The sequence below is a fragment of the Mobula birostris genome, chromosome 27 (genome assembly GCF_030028105.1).
Source record: "Mobula birostris isolate sMobBir1 chromosome 27, sMobBir1.hap1, whole genome shotgun sequence".
NCBI lineage: Eukaryota > Metazoa > Chordata > Chondrichthyes > Myliobatiformes > Myliobatidae > Mobula > Mobula birostris.
Window position 1 is genome coordinate 24,899,597 of NC_092396.1, and position 26,837 is coordinate 24,926,433.

At 44.4% G+C, this 26,837-nt stretch overlaps 1 protein-coding gene across 1 annotated transcript in view; it reads right to left on the minus strand.

Moving 5' to 3' along the window:
- mfap2 (microfibril associated protein 2) overlaps positions 1-17,122 on the minus strand; it is a 40,454-nt gene extending 23,332 nt beyond the window's left edge. The window contains exons 1-3 of the mRNA XM_072244958.1: positions 16,967-17,122; positions 3,432-3,525; positions 1,037-1,117 (exon numbers count right to left, since the gene is read on the minus strand). Of these exons, the coding sequence (XP_072101059.1) occupies positions 1,037-1,117; positions 3,432-3,474 (124 nt within the window). The 5' untranslated portion in view covers positions 3,475-3,525; positions 16,967-17,122. The remainder of the gene's footprint in view (positions 1-1,036; positions 1,118-3,431; positions 3,526-16,966) is intronic.
- Between the last annotated feature and the right edge of the window lie 9,715 nt (positions 17,123-26,837).

The following is a 26,837-nucleotide window of genomic DNA, read 5'->3' on the forward strand; positions in this document are numbered from 1 at the left end:
TTCGGTGAGTGGATTTCTGGAGGGCTTGTGAAGTTTTACAGAACATCAGAAAGCACATTAATGATAGAAACAGCTTTCACTTGATATTTCCTGCTGGAAAATATTTCCTGGATTATCTCAGCATTGTTAACATGATGAAAAACAAGCAAAGATGATCATTCCCTGACATACCGACCTACAGAAGAGGTTTATAGCAAACCACGCTGATGCTAGTATCTGTAAATATTTGACCCTGGCTCCTTCTGGGCAGTAGCAGAAATATTTACTCCTGGCTGGACTTGGGCCAGTTCTGACCTGGGTCCCTCCCCCAACCGTTTGGATTGACAGTAAATAATGTTGGGTGATGGAAAGCCCCTTCAGTATAGTTGGAGGTGTGAGCAGAATGTTGAAACAGCCCCAATGGGGTTAATTTAGATACTCCCATCGGTACACAGTACTGTGCAAAAGTCTTAGGCACATGTAAAAAAAATCTCTCTAAAGCCAAAATGCTTTCCAAAATAATGAAATAATAATTTATGATGAAGAACAGGAAACAGTAAAAAAAATTGGATCACTATTTGGTGCGACCACCTTTTGCCTTTAAAACTGCATCAATTCTCTTAGGCACACTGTTGTGCAGTTTTATAAGAAAATCGGTTCAAAGCATCTTGAAGAGCTTTCCACAGTTCTTCTGCAGACTTTAGGTGTCTCGCTTGCTTTTGTTTCTCCAAGTAATCCCAGACAGCCCTGACGATACTGAGATCAGGGTTCTGTGGAGGCCATACCATCCCAAACCATATTAAAGATCCAGGATGCTGAAGATTTTTGTACAGTACTGTCAATCTCCTACTCTACTGGATGCATGGGGTGGTGTTCATCCTGTAAACAATACATCAAAGTAACAAACAGCAATGCTTAGTCATTCAGCATGTGGAATCTGTAGGTAGAAGCTGTTAGGTCCAATGACGGCTCAACAGTTTCTCTTTCCGCAGAGGCTGCCTGACCTATTGAGTATTTCCAGCAATATTCCCTTGGTACAATTCAGGCCGGTTCTTACCTATCTGAGTGTCGTACTGTTCAAACTGTGGCTCTATAGAGAACAGGTCTGTCAGATCATTATATTGACCATGAAGCATCACTGTGAAGACAGAGTTGGTGAGACATGGAGTTATATACTCGTCTGAAAGGATAAAACTGCAGATATTTGTACTGAAGTGAAAAACAGAAACAATTAAAACCAGTACATGTTGGGAATACTCAGTAGGTCAGGCAGCATGTGCAGAGACAAAAGCTAAAGAACATTTTCAGGTTGATAGCCATTCATTGTGACTGGTGAAAACCCTTTGCCTTTCTCCATAGATGCTGCCTGACCTGCTGAGTATTTCCAACATTTAATTCCCATTCATTTGACTTTATCTAATACCAGAAGTAAAAGGCTTAGATTCCAATGGACCCATTCCTTTATCACTCATCTTTCTACAAAGCTAATCTTAAAGATATTATGAGAAATGGATTGTCAGTTTTCCATCTTCTGTTTTACATGTGGGGTAGATCATCACAAAAGTCAAAATCTACTCCATGCTCCGCACTGCTCATCTCTATTTTATCAATGATATTTATGAGCACATTTGCTTTAATCTTTTCTCACTTGGGTTCTCGTTCAACTGGAAGGTCCCATCATCCTCCCCTTCCCTGTCTTTACAATGCATCGAAACCAAGACTTGGTCTCCCAGTGCCTGGTTCTAAGACAGTGGTCCCCAAACTCCGGGCCGCGAAGAATGCAGCGGTACAGCGGTAGCCGGGCGCACCCAGCACATCTTTAAGAAAAGAGCCAAAATAAACAAGCTAATTAATTAGGTGCGGCCTGGTACGTAAATATCGGCCCAGATCAGAGGCGATTGCCAATTGCGTAGAGCAAGTGAAATCGGCAAACACCTCTGATCTGGGCCGACATTTACGAGCCGGGTGGCACCCAATTAATTAGCTTGTTTATTTCGGCTTTTTTCTTAGGGATGTGCTGGGTGCATCCCGGCTACGGCTGCACTCCTGCATGCTTCACGGCCCGGACGTTGGGGACCATTGTTCTAAGACGTACTTTACCAGTACTATGAGACACTTGATCCCACTTTGCAAGCCCTCCTCCTACACTCTACAAGGCTTTCAAAACTTGGACTGAGTAAACAGCCAACGTTGTGATTTAACAAAGATTCACCAGAGTGCAATCCCTCACAAGGTTTCTGGGGTTCAGTATAATCAATATTTGTACATCATATTGTGATTAATAACCCAGATACGCAACAGAATTGCCAAGAAATTCTATTGCACATTGGATTACTTGTGGGTTCATTCATAGTCCTCATTCTGACACCTGCAACTAGCAGTTGTCTCACCCCATCATCTCTCCCTCAAAGCCCTCAAATTTACTGGAAAAGCTCTCAAGGTGGCAGTGTTTCAAGCTCAGTCCAGGTATATGTGGCAGAGAGCAGGGCTGACCAAAAAGAAAGTAAAATAGAACTAAAATAAAAGAGTAAATAAAAGCATACGATGAGTCGTTATTTCTAATTATAGAAAGTAAGAATAGCTATCAAAGATGATGGAGAAGCTCGAGAAAAAAAAATTGGCAGCAAAAGGCAGAAATTTTCCACAAGTATCTAAATATGAAAAAGATCCTAAGTGAAGAGATTGGGTCAATAAAAAGACCAGAAAGAAAATCTATTCATGAAGGCAAAGCACTAAATAAAGATAGTGGGGAAACCAAGAATAGATTTTACTGTCAGCAGAAAAAAAATGGTCCTCACTATTGACCTCTGACCTGAACTTCCCTGCTTCCTGTTGTTAGTTCAAAAGGGACTCCTAGCAGCCAACAAAAACGAGGTCAACAAGTGGCTGATAGCCAGTCATAAATCAGAATTATAAAAGGCATCAAACCAGGAAACAAAAAAATGCTTAACTTTCAACTAAAATTATTTTGTGGACCCCATAGTGGAAGCTGAAAAATTACAAACACTTTATTTGAAATAACTTATTTTCAACTCTATTATATTTTGATGTAGTTAGTCTGAGTGAACTGCAATCTTACAAAACTTTTTTTTTTTAAAAATCGGCATGATAGGTTGCTAAATGATAATAAGAGATTGCACTTAGAAATTACAGCCTAAATACAGAACATTTTCAGGATCGTTTTACAGTAAAGTTTTCTTGTGGATATTTGAAGTGAGCATTAATTCACTGATTTCTGAAAATCATAGCCCTCTCTTCCAGATTTCTGTTTTAATACATACTTGCATACTCCAGAAATTACTGCCAATGTCACACTGCAAAGGCAGTAAATGCTGACAGTTTTGTGATTATCATAACTGAATCTAAGTGTTTAGCAGAAATGCCACTTGCTAGCAGAAATCAAGTATTGTCAGCTGGTTGGCTAACCAGTGGGTGTACTTTTCCATACTCACCAGGTAGACAGAGAAAGACAAGGCAGGCGGCCCTCCCAGCCATGTCTGCAGTCAAGATGTGCTTGTGCAGTGGTTAGAATTCCAGGCACACAGTCTGGGAGAACAAAGGGCGCAACATTAGCAGGAAATACCTGAGTTTATGCGGAAATCAGATGGAGCGGCTCCCTGTGAGAACACCCCCGCCCCCCCCACCACCACTGTAGAGAGCTTAAATACAACGGAAACCAGAGATAGATCTGCTTAGCACTTGTGGGAGATAGGACAGCCAGAAATAGTCAATTAAATCTACTGCTCGTTCCCCAGTCCTAATCCAAGGGATTTGACTCAATCCTGGTGTGCCACACAGTGAGCAGTGCTATAGAGTGCCATGTGTACATTGACAAACAGACAAGCAGCACAGACAAAAGTCCCAGTGTCATCACTTTAGGATTCGGGAGGGTGTTGGAAAGAAGACTGAAGGCATAGTTAGTGGACATTAGCAATTTCATTAAACAGTAAATGAGGGCAGAACACGTTGAGAATATGAAGTTACATTAATGTGGTTAGTGCAAGTGATCAGTACCCTCCCTGCATCTCAAAGACGAGAAACTACAGATGCTGGAAATTCCAAAGCAATGCACGCAAAATGCTGGAGCAACTCAGCAGGCCAGGCAGCATCTATGGAAAAGAGTACACAATTGACTTGCTTACTCTTTTCTGTTGATGCTGGCTGGACTGCCGAGTTCCTCCAGCATTTTGTGTGTTTTCCCTTCCCTGTATCTGGCTTGTGCCTTATACTTGGTCACTTTGAACAAAAATACCAGTGTGTTCCTCATAAGGAAAGGTGAGTGACAGATTTCAGTTAATCACAGTAATACAGATAATAACACACAAGAAACTACAGTAAATTTATACATTTACATAATCATACACATGCAGGTTTGTATAGTGCATTGATGCAAATACAAACATGGACATGTACACAAAACTGAATAAAAACACAAATATACATGTACATACATAGTCATGTTTAGATACGTACAATGAGTAGATAAACTAAAGTATATACACGGACAATGTTTGCACATGCCACACTATAAATCATGGATTAATCCATGAAAAAATGCTCTATAACATTTTTGGTTCTACAAATTGAGTAGGTAATAGAGTGGCAAAAGAAACATTTTTACCCTATTCAATAGCTCAGAACTACAGTAATGTTTTAAGTTCCCCACAAAGTAATGGACAATGAAGAAAATGATTTGGTAAAGCCTTCAGATACTTCCTCATCAATCTCCCTCAGCCATTTCCTTCTGATCATTATCTTGATTCTGTGACTCTGTTCTACTTGTCAGTGCACTTTGTTCTGCATCAGCAAGAGTGGGGGGGGGGGGGGGGGAGTTCCAGATACTCGGCATCCAACCCTTTCTAAAATGATTAGTTTCCCTCTTTGCTCCAACCAATGGCTTCATTCTTCCACCTGCAATGCATATCCACAAAGGGCTCTTCCCTGTTATCCTTCTCTCCTGCGCAAAATAAAGCAGACGATGTGTGCAGATTACACGTGCATTTTCATCCAGTTGAATGTGTTTACAAATCATATGCAGGCCATTCACATGGTCAGACATTCTGAGTTTGGGCTATAGCCCCTGTTTGGTTCTTCCGGAGATTCATATAATATCCGATCTTCTTTAATATCTGACACACTTATCCCCTAGTGTTCATAGTATGGACTCTCAGTTGTAGCTCTGGCTCGGCAGCATTTTATGGATGTGGGTCCTCCAGTCCAACACAGATTCCAGATGAAAGCTCTCAACCAGAAACATCACCTGTCATTTTCCTCCCCAGGTGCTGCCTGACCTGTTAAGTTCCCCTGGAAGAGGGAACTATTGTCATACTTCAGGTTGTAACCTTAAAGGAATGAGTTATGAAATCCACAAGGATTTTTCTGATGACCGAGATCAGGATCTGCACCTCCAATTTCGGTATACATAGTCCTCCATCTCTGCTGCAGGCATTCAGAACCCTGTCAGGTGTGTCTTGGGGCAGATGGACTACTTCTTTGGCAGTTCTCCTGATTAGCCAGTCCAGAGCTCTGAGGAAGTTTTGCGAGGCTGCATTTAGAATCAGGTGGTAATATATTCCTGGGCCAATATACATTTTCAGGAGCTGTTTTTCTGCATTGGTTTCAGTTTTGCTGATTTCGATCTGCTAAACCACCCTTCAAGTTTGGATCTCCAGTTCTCGTTAGATGGGTGAATTTTAGCTCCCAGGTGCTTCTCAATGTCCTTGGGTAGTATATATAACATGATCTTTCTATCAAAGCTCCATTCTTCCTTGATTTTGTACTCGCATCTTATTTTTGCTGACAAGATTAAAACCTTTCCTCTTCTTCACATTAACATCCAGCCCGGTGGATTTACAAAATATTGATAGAATGTTTATTTCTCTCCATCCTGTCGTAGCAGTCATTCATGATTGCTGCGCAGTCTACAAATGCAAGCACCATGCATTTTGACTTCTCATTAGCTACTGTAATTTCAATTCCTCTTCCTCAGTGCTCCAGTGTGCTTGTTATTAAAGGGTCCATCGTAACATTGAGGAGAACGGGTGACAAAGGGTCCCCTTGCTTGACCCCTCTTTTGATCTTAGGAGAAGTTCCTGTGATCCCTGAGATAGGGATTGGGGAAAGCGGGGAGGGGGTCACATAACCGGCCACAGCTCGCAACAAATCTGTACAGGACCCAGCAGAACTGTAGCAAAGAGCCAGAGGCAGCCTCAGCTCACCCAGCAGTGGCAAAACGGACAGTGCATCCTGCTGGGAGGGCAGCAGAGAGTGAACCCTATCTGTCTGTGGTCCTGGACAGAGAAGTGGGGCCATCTCCTGGTGCTCTCTGCACCATCGAAGGTGCAACTCTTCACCAGGATATACCGGCTTTGGAGGCTGGGCAGAGGAGGTTCACCAGGCTGGTTCCAGAGATGAGGGGGTTAGACTATGAGGAGAGATTGTCACCTGGGACTGTACTTAGTGGAATAATGAAGAATGAGAGGAGATCTTATAGAAACACATAAAATTCTGAAAGGGATAGATAAGATCGAGGCAGGAAAGTTGTTTCCACTGGTAGGTGAGACTAGAACTAGGGGACAAAGCCTCAAGATTCAGGGGAGTAGATTTAGGATGGAGATGGGGGTGGGGAGAGGGGACAAATATGCATGTTCATACATTGGACTTTTGAACTTAATAATATTATGGGAACTGATTCTTGTGTCGTGGTATTCATTAGTTGGCCATTTGTAACCCAGGGACAGGACTCCTTTAGCGGAGACACGCAGTGGCAGATGCTGGAACCTGGAGCAACAAAGCAAGGGGCAGGAGGAGCTTAGTGGGTCAGACAGCGTCTGTGGAGGCAAATAGAACAGCACAGGAACAGGCCCTTCAGCCCACAATGCTGTGCCGAGCTAATTATACTAGCAATCAAATGGCCAACCAAACTAATCCCTTCTGGCTACACAATGTCCATATCCTTCCATTTCCCTCATGTCCATGTGCCTATCTAGGAATGCCTCTATCCACCGTCAACCCAGGCAACACATTCTAGGCATCCTCTGCTCTCTGTGTTAAATAAAACTGCCCTTTGCGCCTCTTCTGAGTTTGCCTCCTCACACCCTAAATGCATGTCCTCTGGATTTCAACCCTGGGGGGAAAACTGATACTATCTGTATGCTTCTCAGTCTTATAACCCTCCCCTCTGCCTCCACTGCTCCAAAGAAAACTATTCAAGTTCGACCAAATTCTCTTATAGCACAAGCCCTCTAATCCAGACAGCATCCTGGCAAACCTCTTCTGCACCATCTCCAAAACCTCCATATCCTCCCCAAAAGGGGAGGGTCAAATAGACCTGAACATCAGACACAGCCAGACCAGGAGTTTGTAAAACTGTAGCGTACATTCCTGACTCGAACTCAGCTCCTTATCACCTTCTCCACCCGTGTAGTCACTTTCAGGGAGCTATAGACTTGGATCCCACGATACACAAATGGACAGTCGACATTATGGGTGCTGGCCCTCCATGTGGATATTTCACCCGTCCATCCCCATCCGCAGACGCTGCCTGACCTACTGAGGTCCTCCATCATTTTATTTGTTGCCTCGTTATCTCATAATAAAGCAGGTACTGCCCTTGTTGTGGATCCATGAATGGCCAGCGCATGGACCAGATCATATTTGATTCGGTATTTCATTTACGATATTTGTGAAGTGACGTTCCTTACCAAGTGGTCAATTCCTGGAGCGTCTGAGGAAGCTGTTGGGTGAAGCCCCACAAAGTTCAGAGTGCAATCACCCCCAGGGGCCCCCTCTCCCATGTGCCCACCCCAATTCCAGTGCCTCCTAGGGCTCGGAAAACCTGTACCAACCAACTGGTTCAAAGACACCGTCAATCTCTCGCTGCTGCAGTTGGAGGTTCCCCCCTATTTCAAAAGGGTAATGATCACACTAGTGGTTGAGAAGATCAGGGTGAGCTGCTTCAATGACGATCACCCAGTGTCACTCACATCTACTGTGATGAAGTGCTTTGGGAGGTTGGTCATGGCCAGAGTCAACTCCTGCCTAAGCAAGGACCTGGACCTGCTGCAATCTCACTGACTCAACTCAGCATTGGATTACCTGGACAACTGCAATACCTACATCAGGCTGCTGTTTGTTGATTACAGCTCAGCACTCAACACAATCATACCCTCAGTACTGTTTAACAAACTCCAGAACCTGGGCATCTGTACCTCCCTCAAAGATCCTGAACTGGATCTTTGACTTCCTCATCGAGAGACCACAATCTGTGTGGATCAGAACAAACATTCCTTCTCACTGACAGTCAACGTGCCTGTTGAGCCCACTGCTCAACCCCCACTACAGCCACGTCTGTGTGGCTAGGCACAGCTCAAACGCCATCTATAAATCTGCCAATAACACCAATATTGTTGGCAGAATTTCAGATGGCAATGAGGAGGCAGACAAGAGCGGGATAGACCAGCTGGTTAAGTGGTGTTGCAACAACAACCTTACATGCATCATCAAGAAGGACTGTGGACTTCATGAAGGAGAAGCCGAGGGAACACACACCAGTTCTCATCGAGAGATCAACAGTGGAAAGGATGAACAGTTTCATGTTCCTGGGTGTCAACATCTCTGAAGATCTATCCCGAGCCCAGGATATTGATGTATTTACAAATGAGGCATGACAGCGACTATATTTCATTACGAGTTTGAAAAGACTTGGTATGACCCCAAAGTCTCATGCAAATTCATACAGATGTACTGTGGAGGGAATTCTAGTTGGTTGTACACTGTCTGGTATGGAGCGCAAAAAGCTGCAGAACATTACAAACTTAGCCTTTTCTATCATTGGCACTGGCCTCCTGGCGGAGGGCAATCTGTGCGCGAGGTCACACGTAATGTGTTGAGAATGGGTCCCGATTTCATGCTATGTTCTTTGGGAGACCTCCAGTCTCCCCGATAACTGCATCTGCATGAGGTGCACCAAGCTGCAGCTCCTTCAAGGAGAGGGAAAGGGAAAAGGCAGCCAGTGCTGTGTACCCCTGTGGCTGTTCGGCTCAATAATGTATACTGCTTTGGATACTGTTGGGGGGGGGACAACCTACCAGGAGAAAGCCACAGCGACCGGGTCTCCGGCACTGAGTCTGGTTCTGCGGCTCAGAAGGGAAGGGTGGAGAAGGGGATAGGGGATTCCATAATTTAGAGAAGCAGAAAGCAAATTCTGTGGATGTGAAAGAAACACCCGCATGGTATGTTGCTTTGCAGGTGCCAGGGTCAGGGATGTCTCGGATAAGGTCCATGGTATTCTGAGGGGGCGGAAAGCCAGAAGTCGTGGTACATATTGGTACCAATGACACACAGGAAGGGAAAGGGAGGAGGTCCTGAAGACAGAATATAGGAAGTCCGGCAGAAAGCTGAAAAGCAGGATCTTCAGAGTCTCTGGACTGCTGCTTGTGCCACATGCCAGTGAGGGCAAGAATAGGATGATTTGGCAGATGGATGTGTGGCTGAAGAATTGGTGCAGGGAGCAGGGTTTTAGATTTCTGGATCATTGGGTTCTCTTCTGCGAAGATATGACCTGGACAAAAAGGACTGGTTACACCCAAACCTGGTGGTGGTGGGGGGGGGGGCAATATCCTTATGAGCAGGTTTGCAAGAGCTGCTCAGGAGGGTTTAAACTTATTTGGCAGGGGGGTGGTTGGTTTATAAGTATGTAGTGAGACTGTGAAGAAGGATGGACTGGTGATAGGGCAACATTGCAGTCAGTGGCATGAGCTAAAGTGTACCAGGGAGTCAAAATCAAAATGGGTGATGAATACAGGACTGAAGGTGTTACATCTGAATGAACACAGTATATGGAATAAGGTAGATGATCTCGTAGTGCAGTTAGAGAGTGGCAAGTATGAAGTTGTACTCATCTGAATCATGGCTGAAAGAAGATCATAGTTGAGAGCTTAACATCCAGTGATACACATTGTATCAAAAGGACAGGCAGGGAGGTGGGGGGGGGGGGGGGTTGTGGCTCTATTGGTAACAAATGAAATCAAATCCTTAGAGAGAGGTAACATAGGATCAGAAAATGTAGAATCCTTGTGGGTAGAGTTAAGAAACTGCAAAAGGAAAAAGACCCTGATGGGAGTTATATACAGGCTTCCAAATAGTAGCCAGGATGTGGGCCACAACTTACAATGGGAGATTTAAAAAACATGTGAAAAGGACAATGTAGCAATAATCATGGGGGATTTCAAAATGCAGGTAGATTCCGAATGTCCATTTTGGTGTTGGATCCCAAGGGAGGGTATTTGTAGAATGCCTATGAGATGGCTTTTCAGAGCAACTTGTTGTTGAGCCCACTAGGGGAATGACAAAACTGGAATGGGTGTTATGTACTGACCCAGATTTGATTAGGAAGCTTAAGGTAAAGGAACCCCTAGGAGTCAGTGAGCATAGCATGATAGAATTCACCCTGCAGTTTGAGAGAGAGAAGATAAAGTCAGATGTATCGATATTACAGTGGAGTAAAAGAAATTCGAGGCACGAGAGAGGAACTGGCCAAAGTTATTTGGAAGTGGACACCAGCAGGGATGATGGCAGAACAGCAGTGGCTGGAGTTTCTAAGGGCGGTTCAAAAGGCACAGGATTGATGAATCCCAAAGATGAAAAGGTACTCTAAAGGGAGGTTGAAGGCAATCAAGGCAGACAAGGGAAGTCAAAGCAGGTGTAAAAGCAAAAGAGAGGGCTATAAGATTGCAAAAATTAGTGGGAAGGTAGACGATTGGGAAGCTTTTAAAAACCAACAGGAGGCAACTAAAAAAAACCATAAAGAGAAAAAAGATGAAATATGAAGGTAAGCTATCCAATAACATAAAAGAGAATATAAAAGAGGATATAAAAGGGGTAAGGAGTGGATTATTAGGCCGCTGGAAAATCACGCTGGAGAGATAGTAACAGGGGACAAAGAAATGGTGGAAGAACTTAATAAATATATAAATATCAGTCTTCATTTTGGAAGACACTAGCGGTATGCCAGAAATGTGAAAGTGTCAGGAGGCAGAAGTGAGTGAAGTTGCTATTATTAAGGAGAAGGTGCTTGGGAAGCTGAAAGATCTGAATACAGATAAGTCACTTGGATCAGATGGACTACACCTCAGGGTTTCGAAAGAGGTAGCTGAAGAAATTGTGGAGGCATTAGTAATGATCTTTCAAAAAACACTGAATTCTGGAATGATTCTAGCAGACTGGAAAATTGTAAATGTCACTCCACTTTAAGAAGGGAGGGAGGCATTAGGCCAGTTCATCTGACTCCTGTGGTTGAAAAGATGTTGGAGTCTATTATTAAGGATGAGATTTCAGGGTGCTTGGAGGCAAGTGATGAAAGAGACGAAAGTCAGCATAGTTTGCAAAAGGGGAAACCTTACCTGACAAATCTGTTGGAATTCTTCTGTGGAAATAACAGGCAGGATAGACAAAGGAGGTCGTTTATTTGGACTTCCAGAAGGCCTTTGGCAAAGTGCGGCACATGAGGTTGCTTAACAAAATAAAAGCTCATGGTGTTATGGGAAAGGTACTAGAATGGATAGAAGATTGGCTGACTGACCGGAAGCAAAGAATGGGAATAAAGGGGGCATGTTCTGGTTAACCGTTGGTGGCTAATGGGTGTCTCAAGGGTCGGTGGTGGGACTGCTTGTTTTCACGTTGTATGTCAATGATTTGAATGGAGGAATTGATGGCTTTGTGGATGATTCAAGGAGAGGTAGTGTTGAGGAAGCAGGGCATCTACAGAAGATAGATAGATAGATACATCACTTTATTGATCCCAAATGAAATTACAGTGCCTCAGTAACATTGCAAGTGCACTGATATAGATATTAGAAGTAGAAAGAATTTTTAAAAAGTTACCACAAACAGTCTAACGTGGTGGGGGGGGGGGGGGGGGGGAGTCATCACTTCCCAGGCTATAGGTTGACTCATTATAGAGCCTAATGGCTGAGGGTAAGAATGACCTCATATAGTGCTCTTTGGAGCAGCACAGTTATCTTAGTCTATTACTGAAAGTGCACCTCTGTGCAGCTAAGGTTGCATGCAGAAGGTGAGAAACATGGTCCAGAATTGTCCAGATCTTCCTTTGTTCTACCACAGCCTCAGTGTCCAGTTTGACTCTTATAACAGAGTCAGCCTTTCTAATCAGTTTATTGGGCCTGTAGGCATCACCTGTGTTGATGCCATTGCCCCAGGACACCACCACATAGAAGATTGTACTGGTGACAACAGACTGGTAGAGCATGTGAAGGAGAGGCCTGCATACTCCAAAGGACCTCAGTCTCCTCGGGAAGTAGAGGTGACTCTGGCTCTTCTTGTACACAGCCCCTGTCTTGGTGCTCCACTCAAGTCTGTCATCCAAGTGCACCCCAGGCACTTGTAGGGCCTCACCACATCCTCACCATCAATAGTAACAGGGAGCAGTGTAGACTTAGTCTTCCTAAAGTCCATCACCATCTCCTTTCTCTTATTGATGTTGAGCTGCAGATGATTCAGCTTGCACCATTTGACAAAGTCCTCCACCAGGGCCCTGTATTCATCCTCCTGTCCTCCCTTTATACAACCAAATATTGCTGAGTCATCAGAGAATTTCTGCAGATGAATTGCATTGACTTTATTACTTACATCCTTCATATACATGAGGAGTAAAAATCTTTCTTTTTGTTCTGTCTCCATCTAAATGACATGAATCAGTGTTGTATCTAAATTCTGAAGTATACAGGATAAACAGGAAGGGAGCCAATACAGTCCCCTGTGGGACCCCAGTGCTGCTTATGGTCATGTCTGACACACAGCTCTGAAGCCACACAAACTGTGATCTGCCAGTCAGCTAGTCCATTATCCAGATTATTATGGAAGTGCCAACTTGCATTGAACGGAGCTTTCCCCCCAGCAATGAAGGCTGTATGGTACTGAGGGCATTTCAGAAATCAAACACCATAATCCTCGCAGTGCTGCCCTGCTTATCCATATGGGAGTAGACTCTGTTCACCAGGTAGATGGCAGCATCGTCGGATCCAATGTGCTCCTGGTAGGTAAACTGCAGGAGATCAAAGGCTGATCTGACCAGGGGTCGGAGGTGAGCCAGGACCAGCCTCTCTAGGGTCTTCCTTATGTGTGAGATTAGGACCACTGGACGGTAGTCATTCAAGACTTTCGGTTGGCCCATCTTGAGTACTGGGACCACAGATGATGTTTTCCACACAGTTGGGACCCTTTCCAGGCTGAGACGCAGAATGAAAAGCTGCTCAGCACACTCCTTCAGAACCTTGGGGTTCACACCATCCGGTCTCATTGCTTTGCTCTGTCTGAGTTTCCCCAGAGCCCATTTCACCTACTCAGTAGTGAAGATGAGTCCATGATGACTGGGAGGGTTGGTGGAAGCTGGGGGCTGGGGAGGGGGTGAAGATCAAGACGATATTTGGTATTTGGAGGTGTGGATGGTAAGTGCAGGGCAAGGAAGGGATGTAGACAGTGGTAGCCTGTGTTGTTCATCCCCGTGTTCAATTGGACGGGGGTGGGGGGAGGCATTGGGTGCCTCGGTACCTGGACTGCTGTGCTGAGGGGGTGTGAACAGGAGGGCAATTGTCAAACCTATTAAAGAATTGATCTAACTCATTAGCCCATTCATGGCTGCATTCTGTGGCTCTACAGCTAGGCTGATTGAAACCGGTGATGTTCCTCATACCTCTCCACACCTCTGCTGTGCTACTCTGCCCAAGCTTGTTCTCCAGCTCTCTCCTCTGTTCCTCTTTAGCCAACTTGACTTTCTCCTTTAGCTCTCTCTGCACATGTTTCAATCCCTCCCTGTCTCCTGATCTAAAGGCTCTCAGTTTGTGGTTGAGAAGAGCCTTTAGATCACTGGTGACCCATGGTTTGTTAGTGAAGCAGTGAACAGTCCTTGATGGTATTATAGTGTCCACACAGAAATTGACATAGCCAGTGATGCAATCAGTAAGTCCATTAACGACCTCCCCAAATGGTTCACAAAGCACACTCCAGTCAGTATCCTTAAAGCAGCCCTTCCAGGACTCGATGACCTCTGGAGGCCATTTCTTTACTATCTTGGTGGTAGCTAGCTGCTGTTGTACTTTGGGCTTATAGATGGGCATGAGGTGAACCAGGTTGTGATCTGATCTTCCAAGTGGGGGGAGAGCCGTGGAGCTGTATGCCTCTTTAACAATTGCGTACAAGAGATCCAGTGTTTTATTTTCTCTTGTATGACACTTGACAAACTGATCAGAAGTGGGTAGGTTTGTCGAGAGAGAAACGTGGTTGAAGTCTCCCGATACAGTAATGAATGCATTGGGGTGGTGAGTCTGAAGACTCACGATGATAGTGTGTATGACTTAGTCAGAAGGGGTGAATGGGCAAAAAGTGGCAGATGGAACATAATGTAGGGAAGTGTGTGGTCATGTACTTTGGCAGGAATAAAGGTTGGACTATTTTGCAAAATTAGAGGAAATTTAAAAATCAAGGTGCAAAGGAACTTGGGGGGAGTCCTTGTGCAGAATTCCATAAAGGTTAACTTGCAGGTTCAGTCAGTGGTGAGGAAAGTAAATGCAACGTTAGCATTGATCTCGAAAGGATTAGAATAAAGGATGTAATTCTGAGGCTTTGTAAGGCATTGGTCAGACTGCATTTGGGAGCTTTGAGAGCAGTTTTGGTCCTCTTATCTAAGAAAGGATGTGGTGGCATTGGAGAGAGCCCGGAGGAGGTTCAGGAGAATGATCCCAGGAATGGAAGGGTTTGATGGCTCTGGGCCTGTACTCGCCAAAGTTTGAAAAAATAAGTGGCAATCTCATTGAAATCGGATATTGAAAGGCCTAGGAAGAGGGGAAGTGTCTGGGACTGGAGGACACAGCCATGGAATTGAGGGCTGACCATTTAGAACAGAAATAAGGAAAAAATTCCTTAACCAAAGAGTGGTGAATCTGTGGAACTCTTTGCCACAGTTGGCTGTACAGGCCAAGTCATTGGGTATATTTAAGGAGGAGGTTGATACGTTTTTGATTAATCAGGGTATTTAAGGTCACAGTGAGAAGGCTGGAGAATGAAGTTGAGTGGGCTAGCAAATCAGCCATGAAAGAATGGCACAGCAGACTGGATGGGCTGAATGGCCTAATTCTGCTCCTAGGTCTTATGGTCTCACCAGCATCCAGGACATCTTCAAATGGCAATGCCTCAAAAAAAGGCGGCATCCATCATTAAGGACCCCCATCACGCAAGACGTGCCCTCTTCTCATTGCTACCACCAAGAGGGAGGTACCGGAGCCTGACGACACACTCTCAACATCAGGAACAGCTTCTACCCTTCTGCCATCAGATTTCCGAATGGACAATGAACTCATGAACACTACCTCAGTATGTTTCCCTCTCTTTCTTCTCTACTTACTTAATTTTTTTATATATACACTTCTTATAGTGATTTATCATTTTTATTATTTTGTAATGCAATGCACCGCTGCTGCAGAACAACAGATTTCACAGGACAGAGGCCAGTGATATAGAACCCGATTCTGATCCGGAGTCTCCCTGCAGGCACTTACGCCTCAACGAGATCGGCACTGCTCTGGAATGTGGAATAAAATGCAGTATGGAGGTTGTGGGGAGTAGAGGGAACGCACAGTATATTTGAATGAACATGTGAAAAGCTGTAACCGGCGAGGAGATGGAATGAACCTCAAATTCTTTCGGGTGCCCTCAGTTCCTCGGCTGCTGTGGAGATTACGGTCCGCTGGGTTCTTCCAGCAATTTGTGAATATTAAAATCCGGAATTCCAGCATGTGCTGTCCCCATTGATTCTCTGGTGGACGGAATAGATTTCTACTCGAAGCTGGACCTCTATTCAATGCTTCTCATCGTGCAGCTAACTGCCACTAAACGGGGAATACTCCACGCAAATAGCGCTGGGGGGCCATCCTTCGCGCATCGGGCCATATTCCCTGGAAACTACACCGGGCGCAGAATGGACTTCCAATTCAGGCAGTATTTCGCTGACTGAACATTTTGTTTCAGAGATGCAGTGCCTTGTCTCGGAAAGTCTCCACCCCAGATCATTGCTGTCGGGAGGGGTGTGGCGGGGTATTTATTTTGAGGGCGCCATATCAATGTAAAGAGCTTCAAGTCATTTAGAAGGAGTATCACAGTTGTTAAAATGGAGTCCATCTTATATGGGGGTCGGGGAGGGGGTGGTAGTGAATGATCAGTGGATGAGATTGTAATCCGTACTGGGCTGTGAGCCAGACTCTTGTCATTCCGAAACTTTCTCCGCGGGAGTCCCAGCTACGTTCTGGCAAATCTACCTTACTGGAGTTCACATCTGGGTACAATTAATGCTTACCCTCCTCTCCCGCCCCATTCACAAACACACCTCCCCCACCTCCACATCCCAGTGCTACGGAGCTCAGAACAAAGAGCTTTGACTTCTCAGCTCCCTTCAGCCACTTCTACAGAAAATAACTTCATATTCTCTTAAAGAAGAGAGTTGGGCTCCGCTACGACGCTGCCCCTTTAACTGCGAACATCGGGCGTTGTTTTTGCGCCTGAATAATTATCCGTGTGAATCAGTCTGAAATATAGCGGGAGAGACAATAATTCAGGGAATACCGCCTGCCCGCCGTCAAGAACCAGCTCACATCTCTCAGGTTAATTCTAAATCCCACAATCTAACGCGGCCAGAATAAAACACTTTTACCCCACGGTGCATTTTCAACCAACCCGTCTCCCCCTTCGTTTAATTTGAAAAAAAAATTACCCAAAATGTTCGAAGCAATCCACAGAAACAGTTTTTAAAGATAATTAATTCCACTGAGGTTTTACCTAAAGTCAGAGCTTGAAGTGATCGGAATACCAGATAAAGTTCAGAGAAGTTAAAGAGTTTAGTCTCGCTTTTGGCGGGTTAGAAGACAGTAGGCTGGTACGTCCTACACAATATCCAAGTACATGGCAATCTTGTCCTTACCAGATCCTCCCGCAGAACTCCAACTTCTCTCCGAGTGAGCCTGACTGAAACTCACTCCAGATGGCACGGCAATCCAGCCCCAACGCTGGACGCCACTGGGTCTTAAAGCCTGGTGATTTGCCGCAATCTAACCCCCGTCGTCCAAAGAATCAGCAAACTGCCGCCAATTATGTAAATATTTAACAACCTCGTAGTAGAACCCTTGACTCATTCGAGCAATGGAGGTATTTTGATTGTATATGCTGGAGAATCCCCCTCACCGCCTCGCTTTTTGATTCCTCCCCCTCGCATCGTATCTAATCTAATTCCACCCCCCCCCCACACCATCAGGCTCTTGAACAAAAGGGGGTAACTACACTCCTATTTCTGGTGTTCGCACAACCTATGGTCTCACTTAAAAGGCTCTTTATCCTGTTATTTCATGCTCCCGTTGTTTTTTGCTGTTTATTTATATTTGTATTTGCACAGTTTGTTGTTCATTGATCCTGCTTACGGTTACTGTTCTATAGGTTTGCTAAGTACGCCCGCAGGAAAAAGCGTTCCAGGCTTGTACGTGGTGACAAGTATGTACTCTGATAATAAATTTTACTTTGAACTTTGAACTTCTGCTATACTTTTAAGTGTTCCGACCCTGTTCCTCACACCCACCCAGACACATTTTCTCCCCTGGGGACTTCCCTTAGTAGCTCCCCCCCCCCACCACGCAACTCCCCTCAAGGTGTTGACTCAGTGAAGGATCTTGGATCAGAAGGCGCAGACTATCTCAGCAGCAGCCGGCCGTTGTGAACCTACAACAGGACCTTCCACCATGGAAGTCCTCACAAGCGAGTCCTGTCTCACCCTCATCCCTCACGGTTCCCAGCAGGGACCGTCATTCCAGGGAGAGAATTTCTTCCTTCCTTCTCCACTCACCTAACGAAAGGATGCTGAGGCCAATTGTGACTCTCCTGACTCCATATTTTGTTCTGAAATAGAAGGAGTCTGCGGCACCTGTTTGTGCCACTGGCCCCGAACTTCTGAGATCGAGAGAGCGGAACTGCCCCAGTGAAATGGCTTTTCCACTTTAAAAACTCTCCCGCGCAGGTCGGACACGATGGACGACCGCCACAGCAGGAGCTCACCCAGCCTGATAATTCCATCACTGTGGGAGAGAGCTGGGCAGAGCTGCTGCCCCACAGTGACAGAGACCCGGGTTCCAATCCTGACCTCAGTTCCTGACTGTGCAGAGTTTGCAGGTTCTCCTGGTGACCCTGTGGACTTCCTCCAGATGTCCTGTTTTCCTCCCTTGGCCCAGAAATGTGCGGATTGATTGGCTAAAAAAGGTGAAGGGTGAGTAGGAACATCTGGGAGGGACTGATGAGAACGTGGGGAGATTGAAAAATGGGGATTAACGTAGGGTTAGTGTATGTGAGTGGCTTGGACTTGGTTTGTCTATCTCTGAGCTGTTTCTATGAGTCAATGCTGGCTCTCAAAGCAATCCCTTACCCCTACTTATTAATCTATTACTCATTCCCCTACGCATGCCCATTGGTAGGCTTCCCAAAAGCTGGCTGCACTCAGAGTGTCCAGTCATCCTACCAGCACTTACACCTTGGCGATGTCAAGTCAAGTCACTTTTTATTGTCATTTCAATCATAACTGCTGGTACAGTACACAGTAAAAACGAGACAACATTTTCCAGGACCATGGTACTACTCTGAACTACGTAAAACAACACAAAAACTACACTAGACTACAGTCCTACGCAGGACGGCATAAAGTGCACAAAACAGTGCAGGCACTACAATAAATAATAAACAAGACAATAGGCACAGTAGAGGGCAGTAGGTTGGTGTCAGTCCAGGTTCTGTGTATTCAGGAGTCTGATGGCTTGGGGCAAGAAACTACTACATAGTCTGGTCGTGAGAGCTCAAATACTTCAGTGCCTTTTTCCAGATGGCAGGAGGGAGAAGAGTTTGTATGAGGAGTGCGTGGGGTCCTTCATAATGCTGTTTGCTTTACGGATGCAGCGTGTGGTGTAAATGTCTGTAATGGCGGGAAGAGAGACCCCGATGATCTTCTCAGCTGACCTCACTATCCGCTGCAGGGTCTTGTGATCCGAGACGGTGCAATTTCTGAACCAGGCTGTGATGCAGCTGCTCAGGATGTTCTCAATACAACCTCTGTAAAATGTGGTGAGGATGGGGGGGGTGGGAGATGGACTTTTCTCAGCCTTCGCAGAAAGTAGAGACGCTGCTGGGCTTTCTTTGCTATGGAGCTGGTGCTGAGGGACCAGGTGAGATTCTCCGCCAGGTGAACACCAAGAAATTTGGTGCTCTTCACGATCCAAGTGAACCAACCATGAGAGAACCTGCAAACTCCACACAAACAGCTCGGGGCTGAGCTTGCGTCTGTGGAACTGTGGAACTACTGTGCCATCCTGCTCACCAGCCGGAGTCCGGGGGGCTCGCTGACCAGTGGTCAGTCTACTGCCCAGCAACCTGCCACTTCCGCCGGAAATCTGGCACAGATAACAAAGCTGTGGTGTTTGTCCATTGTGTCCGACGACGACCTGCTCAGGAGAGTTTTTAAAGTGGAGAAGCTGTTGCCCTGGGGCAGGTCCACTCTCTCGACCTCAGAAGTTCTGGGTCCAGTGGTACGAACAAGCGTCACAAACTGGGGTCTTCCTTGGTTGCAGTGGATGACCATGAGGTCTCCTGTGCCTTGTCATGCCCTTCGCTCTCCACGGAGTGTTTCAGTAACACCTCCCTACCTGCAGGATCTCATCCACCCTGTCCGCCGGAGGTGACTTTGCATGCTAGGGCAGCCATGCCCCTATCTCACTGAGGTACGAGGCCGCCAGCTACTCTCACCTGGTTACTCCCACCTGTTGAAGCAGTGTACTGGGGTGTTGTTGCATGTAGACTGTTAGTTAGAGACACAGGTGAGAGCTAAGTGTCCAGTGGGGATCCCAGGATGGACACTACAAGCCCCTTCAGTAGAGGCGCTACCCCTCCCCGGACACCCCATATACCTCCAAGTGATGGGTACGCAGTGCATAAACAAAATCCATTGATGTTGTTCATGGTCAGAGTGGTACCCTACACCCAGCGGGTTGTGGGGAACACAAGCTCTGAGCACAATATGGCTTCGTCCACTTGCAACATACAATCTGCTGGAGGAACCCAGTGGGTCGAGCAGTCTCTGTGGGGGGCAAGGGAAGGGACTGATGCAGGAATGGACTTGTTACTTTCCCCACGTAGATCCTACTTAACCTGCTGAGTTCCACCAGCAAATTGATTGTTGCTACAGATTCCAGCATCAAGTTTCTCCACTTGTCTTTCTCTCTGTTCATTTTATCCCACCGGAGAATTAAAAGAGAGAACTTCTGTTCCCGTTTACAGAGCACATGTGTGATTGCATGTAGAGCATTGGATTCCACAGAAAACTTTTGTTCCAGTTAACAGAGCACTTGTGAGATTGCACTTGGAGTGTTGGACTCCATATTTGAGATATTTGTATGGGAAGTTATGCAGAGAAAGTTCACTACATGACTGCTGGGATGGAGGAATGGACTAATGACTTATGAAGAAGTTAGGCTTATTCTTATCTGAGTATAGAAGAACAAGAGGTGACCTTATTGAAGTATGTAAAGTGTTGGTGGGAATTAACAGGAATGATGCTAAGAGATACTTCCTCTTGTGGGTTATCTTGTACAGTACTTGGGAATATAGTTTCAGAGGATGAAGATGGAATCCTTCTCTTGGAGGGGATTCTCTATCACAGAGAACTGTGGAGGCAGCATTGTTGATTACACTCAAGGGAGTGAAGGGACGTGGGGAAAGAGCAGGAAAGTGGTCAGGACAAGAATGGATAGGCCATAATCTTATTGAAAGGTGGAGAAGGTTGAAGAGTCAATTGGTGAACCTGTTTCTAATGTTCTAATTCAGAATCAGAATCAGGATTAATATCACCAGCATATGTTGTGAAATTTGTAAACTTAGTGGCAACAGTACAATGCAATGCATGATAATATAGAAAAACTAAATAAGTATATCGATTATGGTGAGTATATGTATGTATATTAAATAATTAAATTAAAAATAGTGCAAAAATAGAAATAATATAAAAACAAAAAATGTAGAGAGGTAGCATTCACGGGTTCAATGTCCATTCAGAAATCAAATGGCAGAGGGGAAGAAGCTGTTCCTGAATCGGTGAGTGTGTGCCTTCAGGCTTCTGTACCTCCTTCCTGACAGTAACAATGAGAAGAGTTTTTAATTACTTGGTTTACCAACATACTTATGTTTCGGAGTGTATGAGACCAGGGGATGCTCTTTAAAAAGTGTATAAAATCATGAGGGGCTCAAATCAGGTGAATGCACTCAGTCTTTTCCCCAGGATTGTGGAATCAAAAGCAAGATGGCATTGGTTTAACATGAAGGGGTGGGGGGGAAAGAGTTAATAGGAACTTGAGGGCAAGTTTATTTTTACACAGAATGTAGATGTAATTGGAATGAGCTGTCAGAGTTGGGAATGGTTTAGAAGGATATGGGCCAAATGCTGGCAATTGGAATGAGTGTAATTGGATATCTCGGTTGGGATGGACCATTTGGGCCAGAGGTTTCTGTTTCCATGCTATGACCACTTATGTCATACTAACTCTCCATGTTCCACACATATAAGGGCTTCCAGATAGTTTTACACCATTAAATTGTGTTGTCTCGCTCCACTTAAATAATAATTCGTTTTTTCATTCTTCCTTCCAAAATGGATACCCTAACATTTTCCCACATTATATTCCATCTGCTATCTTGCCCACTGTTACTGCAGTCTCTTTGTGCCCACCTTACAACTTGCTAACCCTCCTATCTTTGTAACATTAGTGAATTTGAGAGGCATTGATAAGATGATGAGAGGCATTGATCGTGTGGATAGTCAGAAGCTTTTTCCCAGGGCTGAAATGGCTAGCACGAGAGAACACAATTTTAAGGTGCTTGGAAGTAGGTACAGAGGGGAAGTCAGGGGTAAGTTTTTTTATGCAGAGAATGGTGAGCACATGGAACGGGCTGTCAGCGACGGTGGTGGAGGTGGATACAATAGGGTCTTTTAAGACACTCCTTTATGGGTACATGGTTAACCCTATGGGTTACCCTAGATAATTTCTAAGGTAGGACATGTTCGGCACAGCTTTGTGGGCCGAAGGGCCTGTATTGTGCTGTAGGTTTTCTATGTTTCTAATTTAGCTGTCGTACACTCAGTCCTTTCACTCCAGTCACTAAGTTAGGTGTGGCCCCAGCCCTGATCTTTGCAGCACCTCAAAAGTTACTAATTGCCAATCTGGAAATGACCCATTTATCTTAACTCTCTGTTGTTTGTTAGTCAGTTAAACCAAATTGTAAATCCCTATATCGCACACTGTTATCATGTGCAATGCCATTTTTATATAGCACACTTATCAATTGCCTTATCAACTAGTTAAGCCGAGACCATATTTCCAACCTCTCTCTACCTTGAGTGAATGAATGAATGAATGAAATTTATTTTGGTCAGTAGAAACATAACAAAAAGCATAATTTTCAACGATGATTTCATAGGACAAAATTACAACAAAAAAACATAGATATTCTTTAAAACAGACCGAAAGGACCCCTTACTTCCTGCGTCTTTTACTGAGCTTTATGTTACCTATTAAAATCAAAACAAAGCCAATCCTAATTTATGTTCTGACCATGTAACACCAAAATGCAAGCAACTTTTGAGTTATATTGAGGCATTGAAGTTCTATAAGGTGTCCTGGTCACCCACCTGCAGGAAAAGTATCTATAAGATGGAAGAGTGCAGATAAGAGTTACAAGGATATTGCAGGGACTTGAGGACCTGAGTTATGTGGAAAGGTTGAGTAAGTTAGGTCTTTATTCCCTGGAGCGTAGAAGACTGAGGGGAGATTTGACAGAGGTATACAAACTTATGACGAGCATAAATAGGGTAAATGCAAGCAGGCTTTTTCCACTGAGGTTGGGTGATACTATGACTAGAGATCATGGATTAAGGGTAAAAGGTAAAATATTTAAGCAGAACATGAGGGGAAACTCTTTACTCAGAGGGTGGTGAGAGTGTGGAATGAGCTGCCAGCGGAAGTGGTGGATACGGGTTCGATTTCAACATTGAAGAGAAATTTGGATAGGTACATGGATGGGAGGGGTATGGAGGGCTGTGGTGCAGGTCGATGGGACTAGGCAGAATAATCATTTGGCATGGATTAGAAGGGCCAAATGGCCCGTTTCTGTGTTGTTGTTTTCTATGACTATGACTCTTCCATTGAGACAGAACCATTTAAAGCATAATTTAATTGAACTATTTATTTATTTATATTTTTGCAAAGGAGAAAAAGATTGCATTAAATTCGAAAGCCCTAGTAAACAGTTCATTCCTTTTGAAAATTGGGGACGAGCAGGAACCTTGAATTTCATTAATTCCTCCCAAAAACATGGGGCAGCCAGTTAATGTTGCAGGAATCATACTCAGCCACCAGGGGGTGCACAAAGTCCAGGTGAAGCTCCTGTAATGGTGGTGAATTGTTTCACCGGTAGCAACTATGATGTATGTATGCATGTTTTATAATCGTCAATCCACTGAGGATGCTCCAGGTGGATGCATGTAGAGTGTATATTCTCGTCATGCAGAGATGCATCACAATTTTTCCTCGTGTAAAATACAGTTAGAGCTTATCAACATATGCACAAATACACAGGTGCAATGAAAAACTTACTTTGCAGCAGCATCAATACAGCATTAATAGCAGTGTTCACGTGAGAAATATAAACTAAACATAAATTATGCATGATTTGTTTTTTAACAAGAAAATACAATTAGAACAAAAAAAGGCTATTATATTATATTTTAAAACACGAACAACAGGAATTCTGCAGATACTGGAAATTCAAGCAACACACATCAAAGTTGCTGGTGAACGCAGCAGGCCAGGCAGCATCTCTCCTAGAGATGCCGCCTGGCCTGCTGCGTTCACCAGCAACTTTGATGTGTGTTGCTATTGTATTCGATGCCAAGAAGGCCCACCAGTGCCTTTACTTCCTGAGAAAACTAAAGAAATTTGGCCTGTCCCCTAAAACCCTCACTAATTTTTATAGATGCACCGTAGAAAGCATTCTTCTAGGGTGCATCACAACCTGGTATGGCAGTTGTCTTGTCCAAGACCGGAAGAAACTGCAGAAGATCATGAACACAGCCCAGCACGTCACACAAACCAATCTTCTGTCCGTGGACTCACTTTACACCGCACGCTGTCGGAGCAGTGCTGCCAGGATAATCAAGGACACAACCCACCCAGCCAACCCACTTTTCGTCCCTCTTCCTTCTGGGAAAAGGCTCAGGAGCTTGAAGACTCATAAGGCCAGATTTGGGAACAGCTTCTTTCCAACTGTGATAAGACTGCTGAAAGGATCCTGACCAGGATCTGGGCCGTACCTCCAAATATCCGGACCTGCCTCTTGGTTTTTTTGCACTACCTTACTTTTCATTTTCTATTTTCAATTTATGATTTATAATTTAAATTTTTAATATTTACTATCGATTTGTACTCCAGGGAGCATGAAGAGCAGAATCAAATATCGCTGTGATGATTGTATGCTCTAGTATCAATTGTTTGGTGACAATAAAGTATAAAGTATAATTATAACGTATTATTGACCAGCAGACTCAAACACAGTTACTTTCCCCAACCAATAAGATTGATCAGAATCAGAATCAGTTTTAATATCAGTTTTAATGTTGTGAAATTTGTTGTTTTGCAGCAGCAGAACATTGCAATACATAATAATAAAACTATAAATTACAATAAGTATATATACATTAATTAAATAAGTTGTGCAAATATATATATATATATATATATATATATATATATATATACACACACATACTTATTGTATTTTAGATATAAACTTCTTATTCAAGATTGATTGTCGTTTCCAGCATAAAAGTGTAAAGGAAAATGAAATAATTGTTTGTCTGGATCCGATGCAGAACAAAAAACACAAAATTAAAAAATATATATATATAGATTAATTATGTTGTGTAACAAGAGAAGAAATATATATATTACGTATATATTATGAGCTATTATGTATTGCAATGTACTGCTGCCACAAAAATACAAACTTCACGACATACACCAGTGATTTTAAACTTGATTCTGATTAGCATCTCCACCCACTAACCCACCCCTCCACACCCTCCACTGCCGGTACTTTATCATTTCCTGTCAGACACCTTGTGTATAAACACTCCTGTGCCTAGAGTCACTTTATGGATATGTATAAATGCTAACTTTTTTTTATAGGCATCTGTTAGTCTCATGAGACCATGGATTTGCGCCTGGGAAGATTTCCAGGGCACAGGCCTGGACAAGGTTGTATGGAAGACCGGCAGTTGCCCATGCTGCAAGTCTCCCCTCTCCACGCCACCAATGTTGTCCAAGGGAAGGGTACTAGGGCCGATACAGTTTGGCACCGGTGTCATCGCAGAGCAATGTGTGGTTAAGTGCCTTGCTCAAGGACACAACACGCTGCCTTAGCTGAGGCTCGAACTCACGACCTTCAGATCACTAGACCGACGCCTTAACCACTTGGCCACGCACCAACACAAAATGCTATCTTATGCATTTATATTTATTGTGTTTTTTAATTATTGTGTTCTTTATCTTATTGTGTTTTTTTTGGTGCTGCTTCAGATTTAGAGTAACAATTATTTAATTCTCCTTTACACTTGCATACTGGAAATGACATTAAAGAAGAATCTTCGGTCTTGAAGTGGTCAAGGTGTTTATACTGCTGCTAAACTGTGGTGATCAGAGTCTTGCCCGTGGTTTCAAGAACTGAATGGTTGAAGGGATGTAACTGTTCTTGAGCATGGTGGTGTGGGGACCAAGCTTTTGCACCTTCTGCCCGACAGTAGCTGCGAGAAGGTGTCACAGCTTGGACGGTGGGGATCATTGATGACAGAAGTTGTCTTCCTGGGACAGTGCCTCCTGTAGAAACAACTGATGGTGGGCAGGGATGTGACCGTGATGGATGCATTAATGTCCACCGTTCTCTGCAACTCCTTACCTGCCCATGCATTTGATTTGCTCTGCTGGACCATGATGCAACTAATTAAAACACTTGCAATAGTACATCTGTAGAAGTTTGTGAGAGTGTTTGATGGAAAGTTGGATCTGGTAAAGGTGCAGGTGCACGCCTTGTGGTTGCAACAATGTGCTGGGCCCAGGACTGGTCATCCAACAGCCAGGGATTCCGAGCCGTTCACTCTCTCCGCTGCCGATTCCCCAATGTGGGCTGGCACACGTTCGCCCTCTTTCCTCTGTCTGAGGTCAACGATCAGCTCCTTAGATCTGCTGGCATTGCATGAGATAGGTCACTCAACCAAGTGACCCATCTGACTCCAGTAAACTGACGCGTCGCCAGCTGTGATTCATCCAACAACAGGAGTGTCATAGCCGATTTGATGATGGAATTGGAACCGTTTTATAAAGGTGACTACATTTCAAACAGTAACACTTTTTATGTCACAAAACACCCTGAGGAAGTTTATTAACATATTGCTAAGAAAATACTGTAAGCCTCCAAGAGCACCACAACCTTGTTGTTGGGTTTGAAGGTCTGTGTACCTCAATGACCCAGAGAGCTATGATGGCTGGAGTCAGGATTTTGTTCTTTGGCTCTTGGTAGGGTCACCCAAGCCAAACAGGTCAAAGGGTAGAGGCCAGAATAAGAGTGGCCCACTGGCCCTCTAGGTTCAGGGGTTCCGCTCAGGGCTAACAACTCTGATTGGTCAAACAAAACTGTTACGGAAACAGCAATGAAGAGTCCTT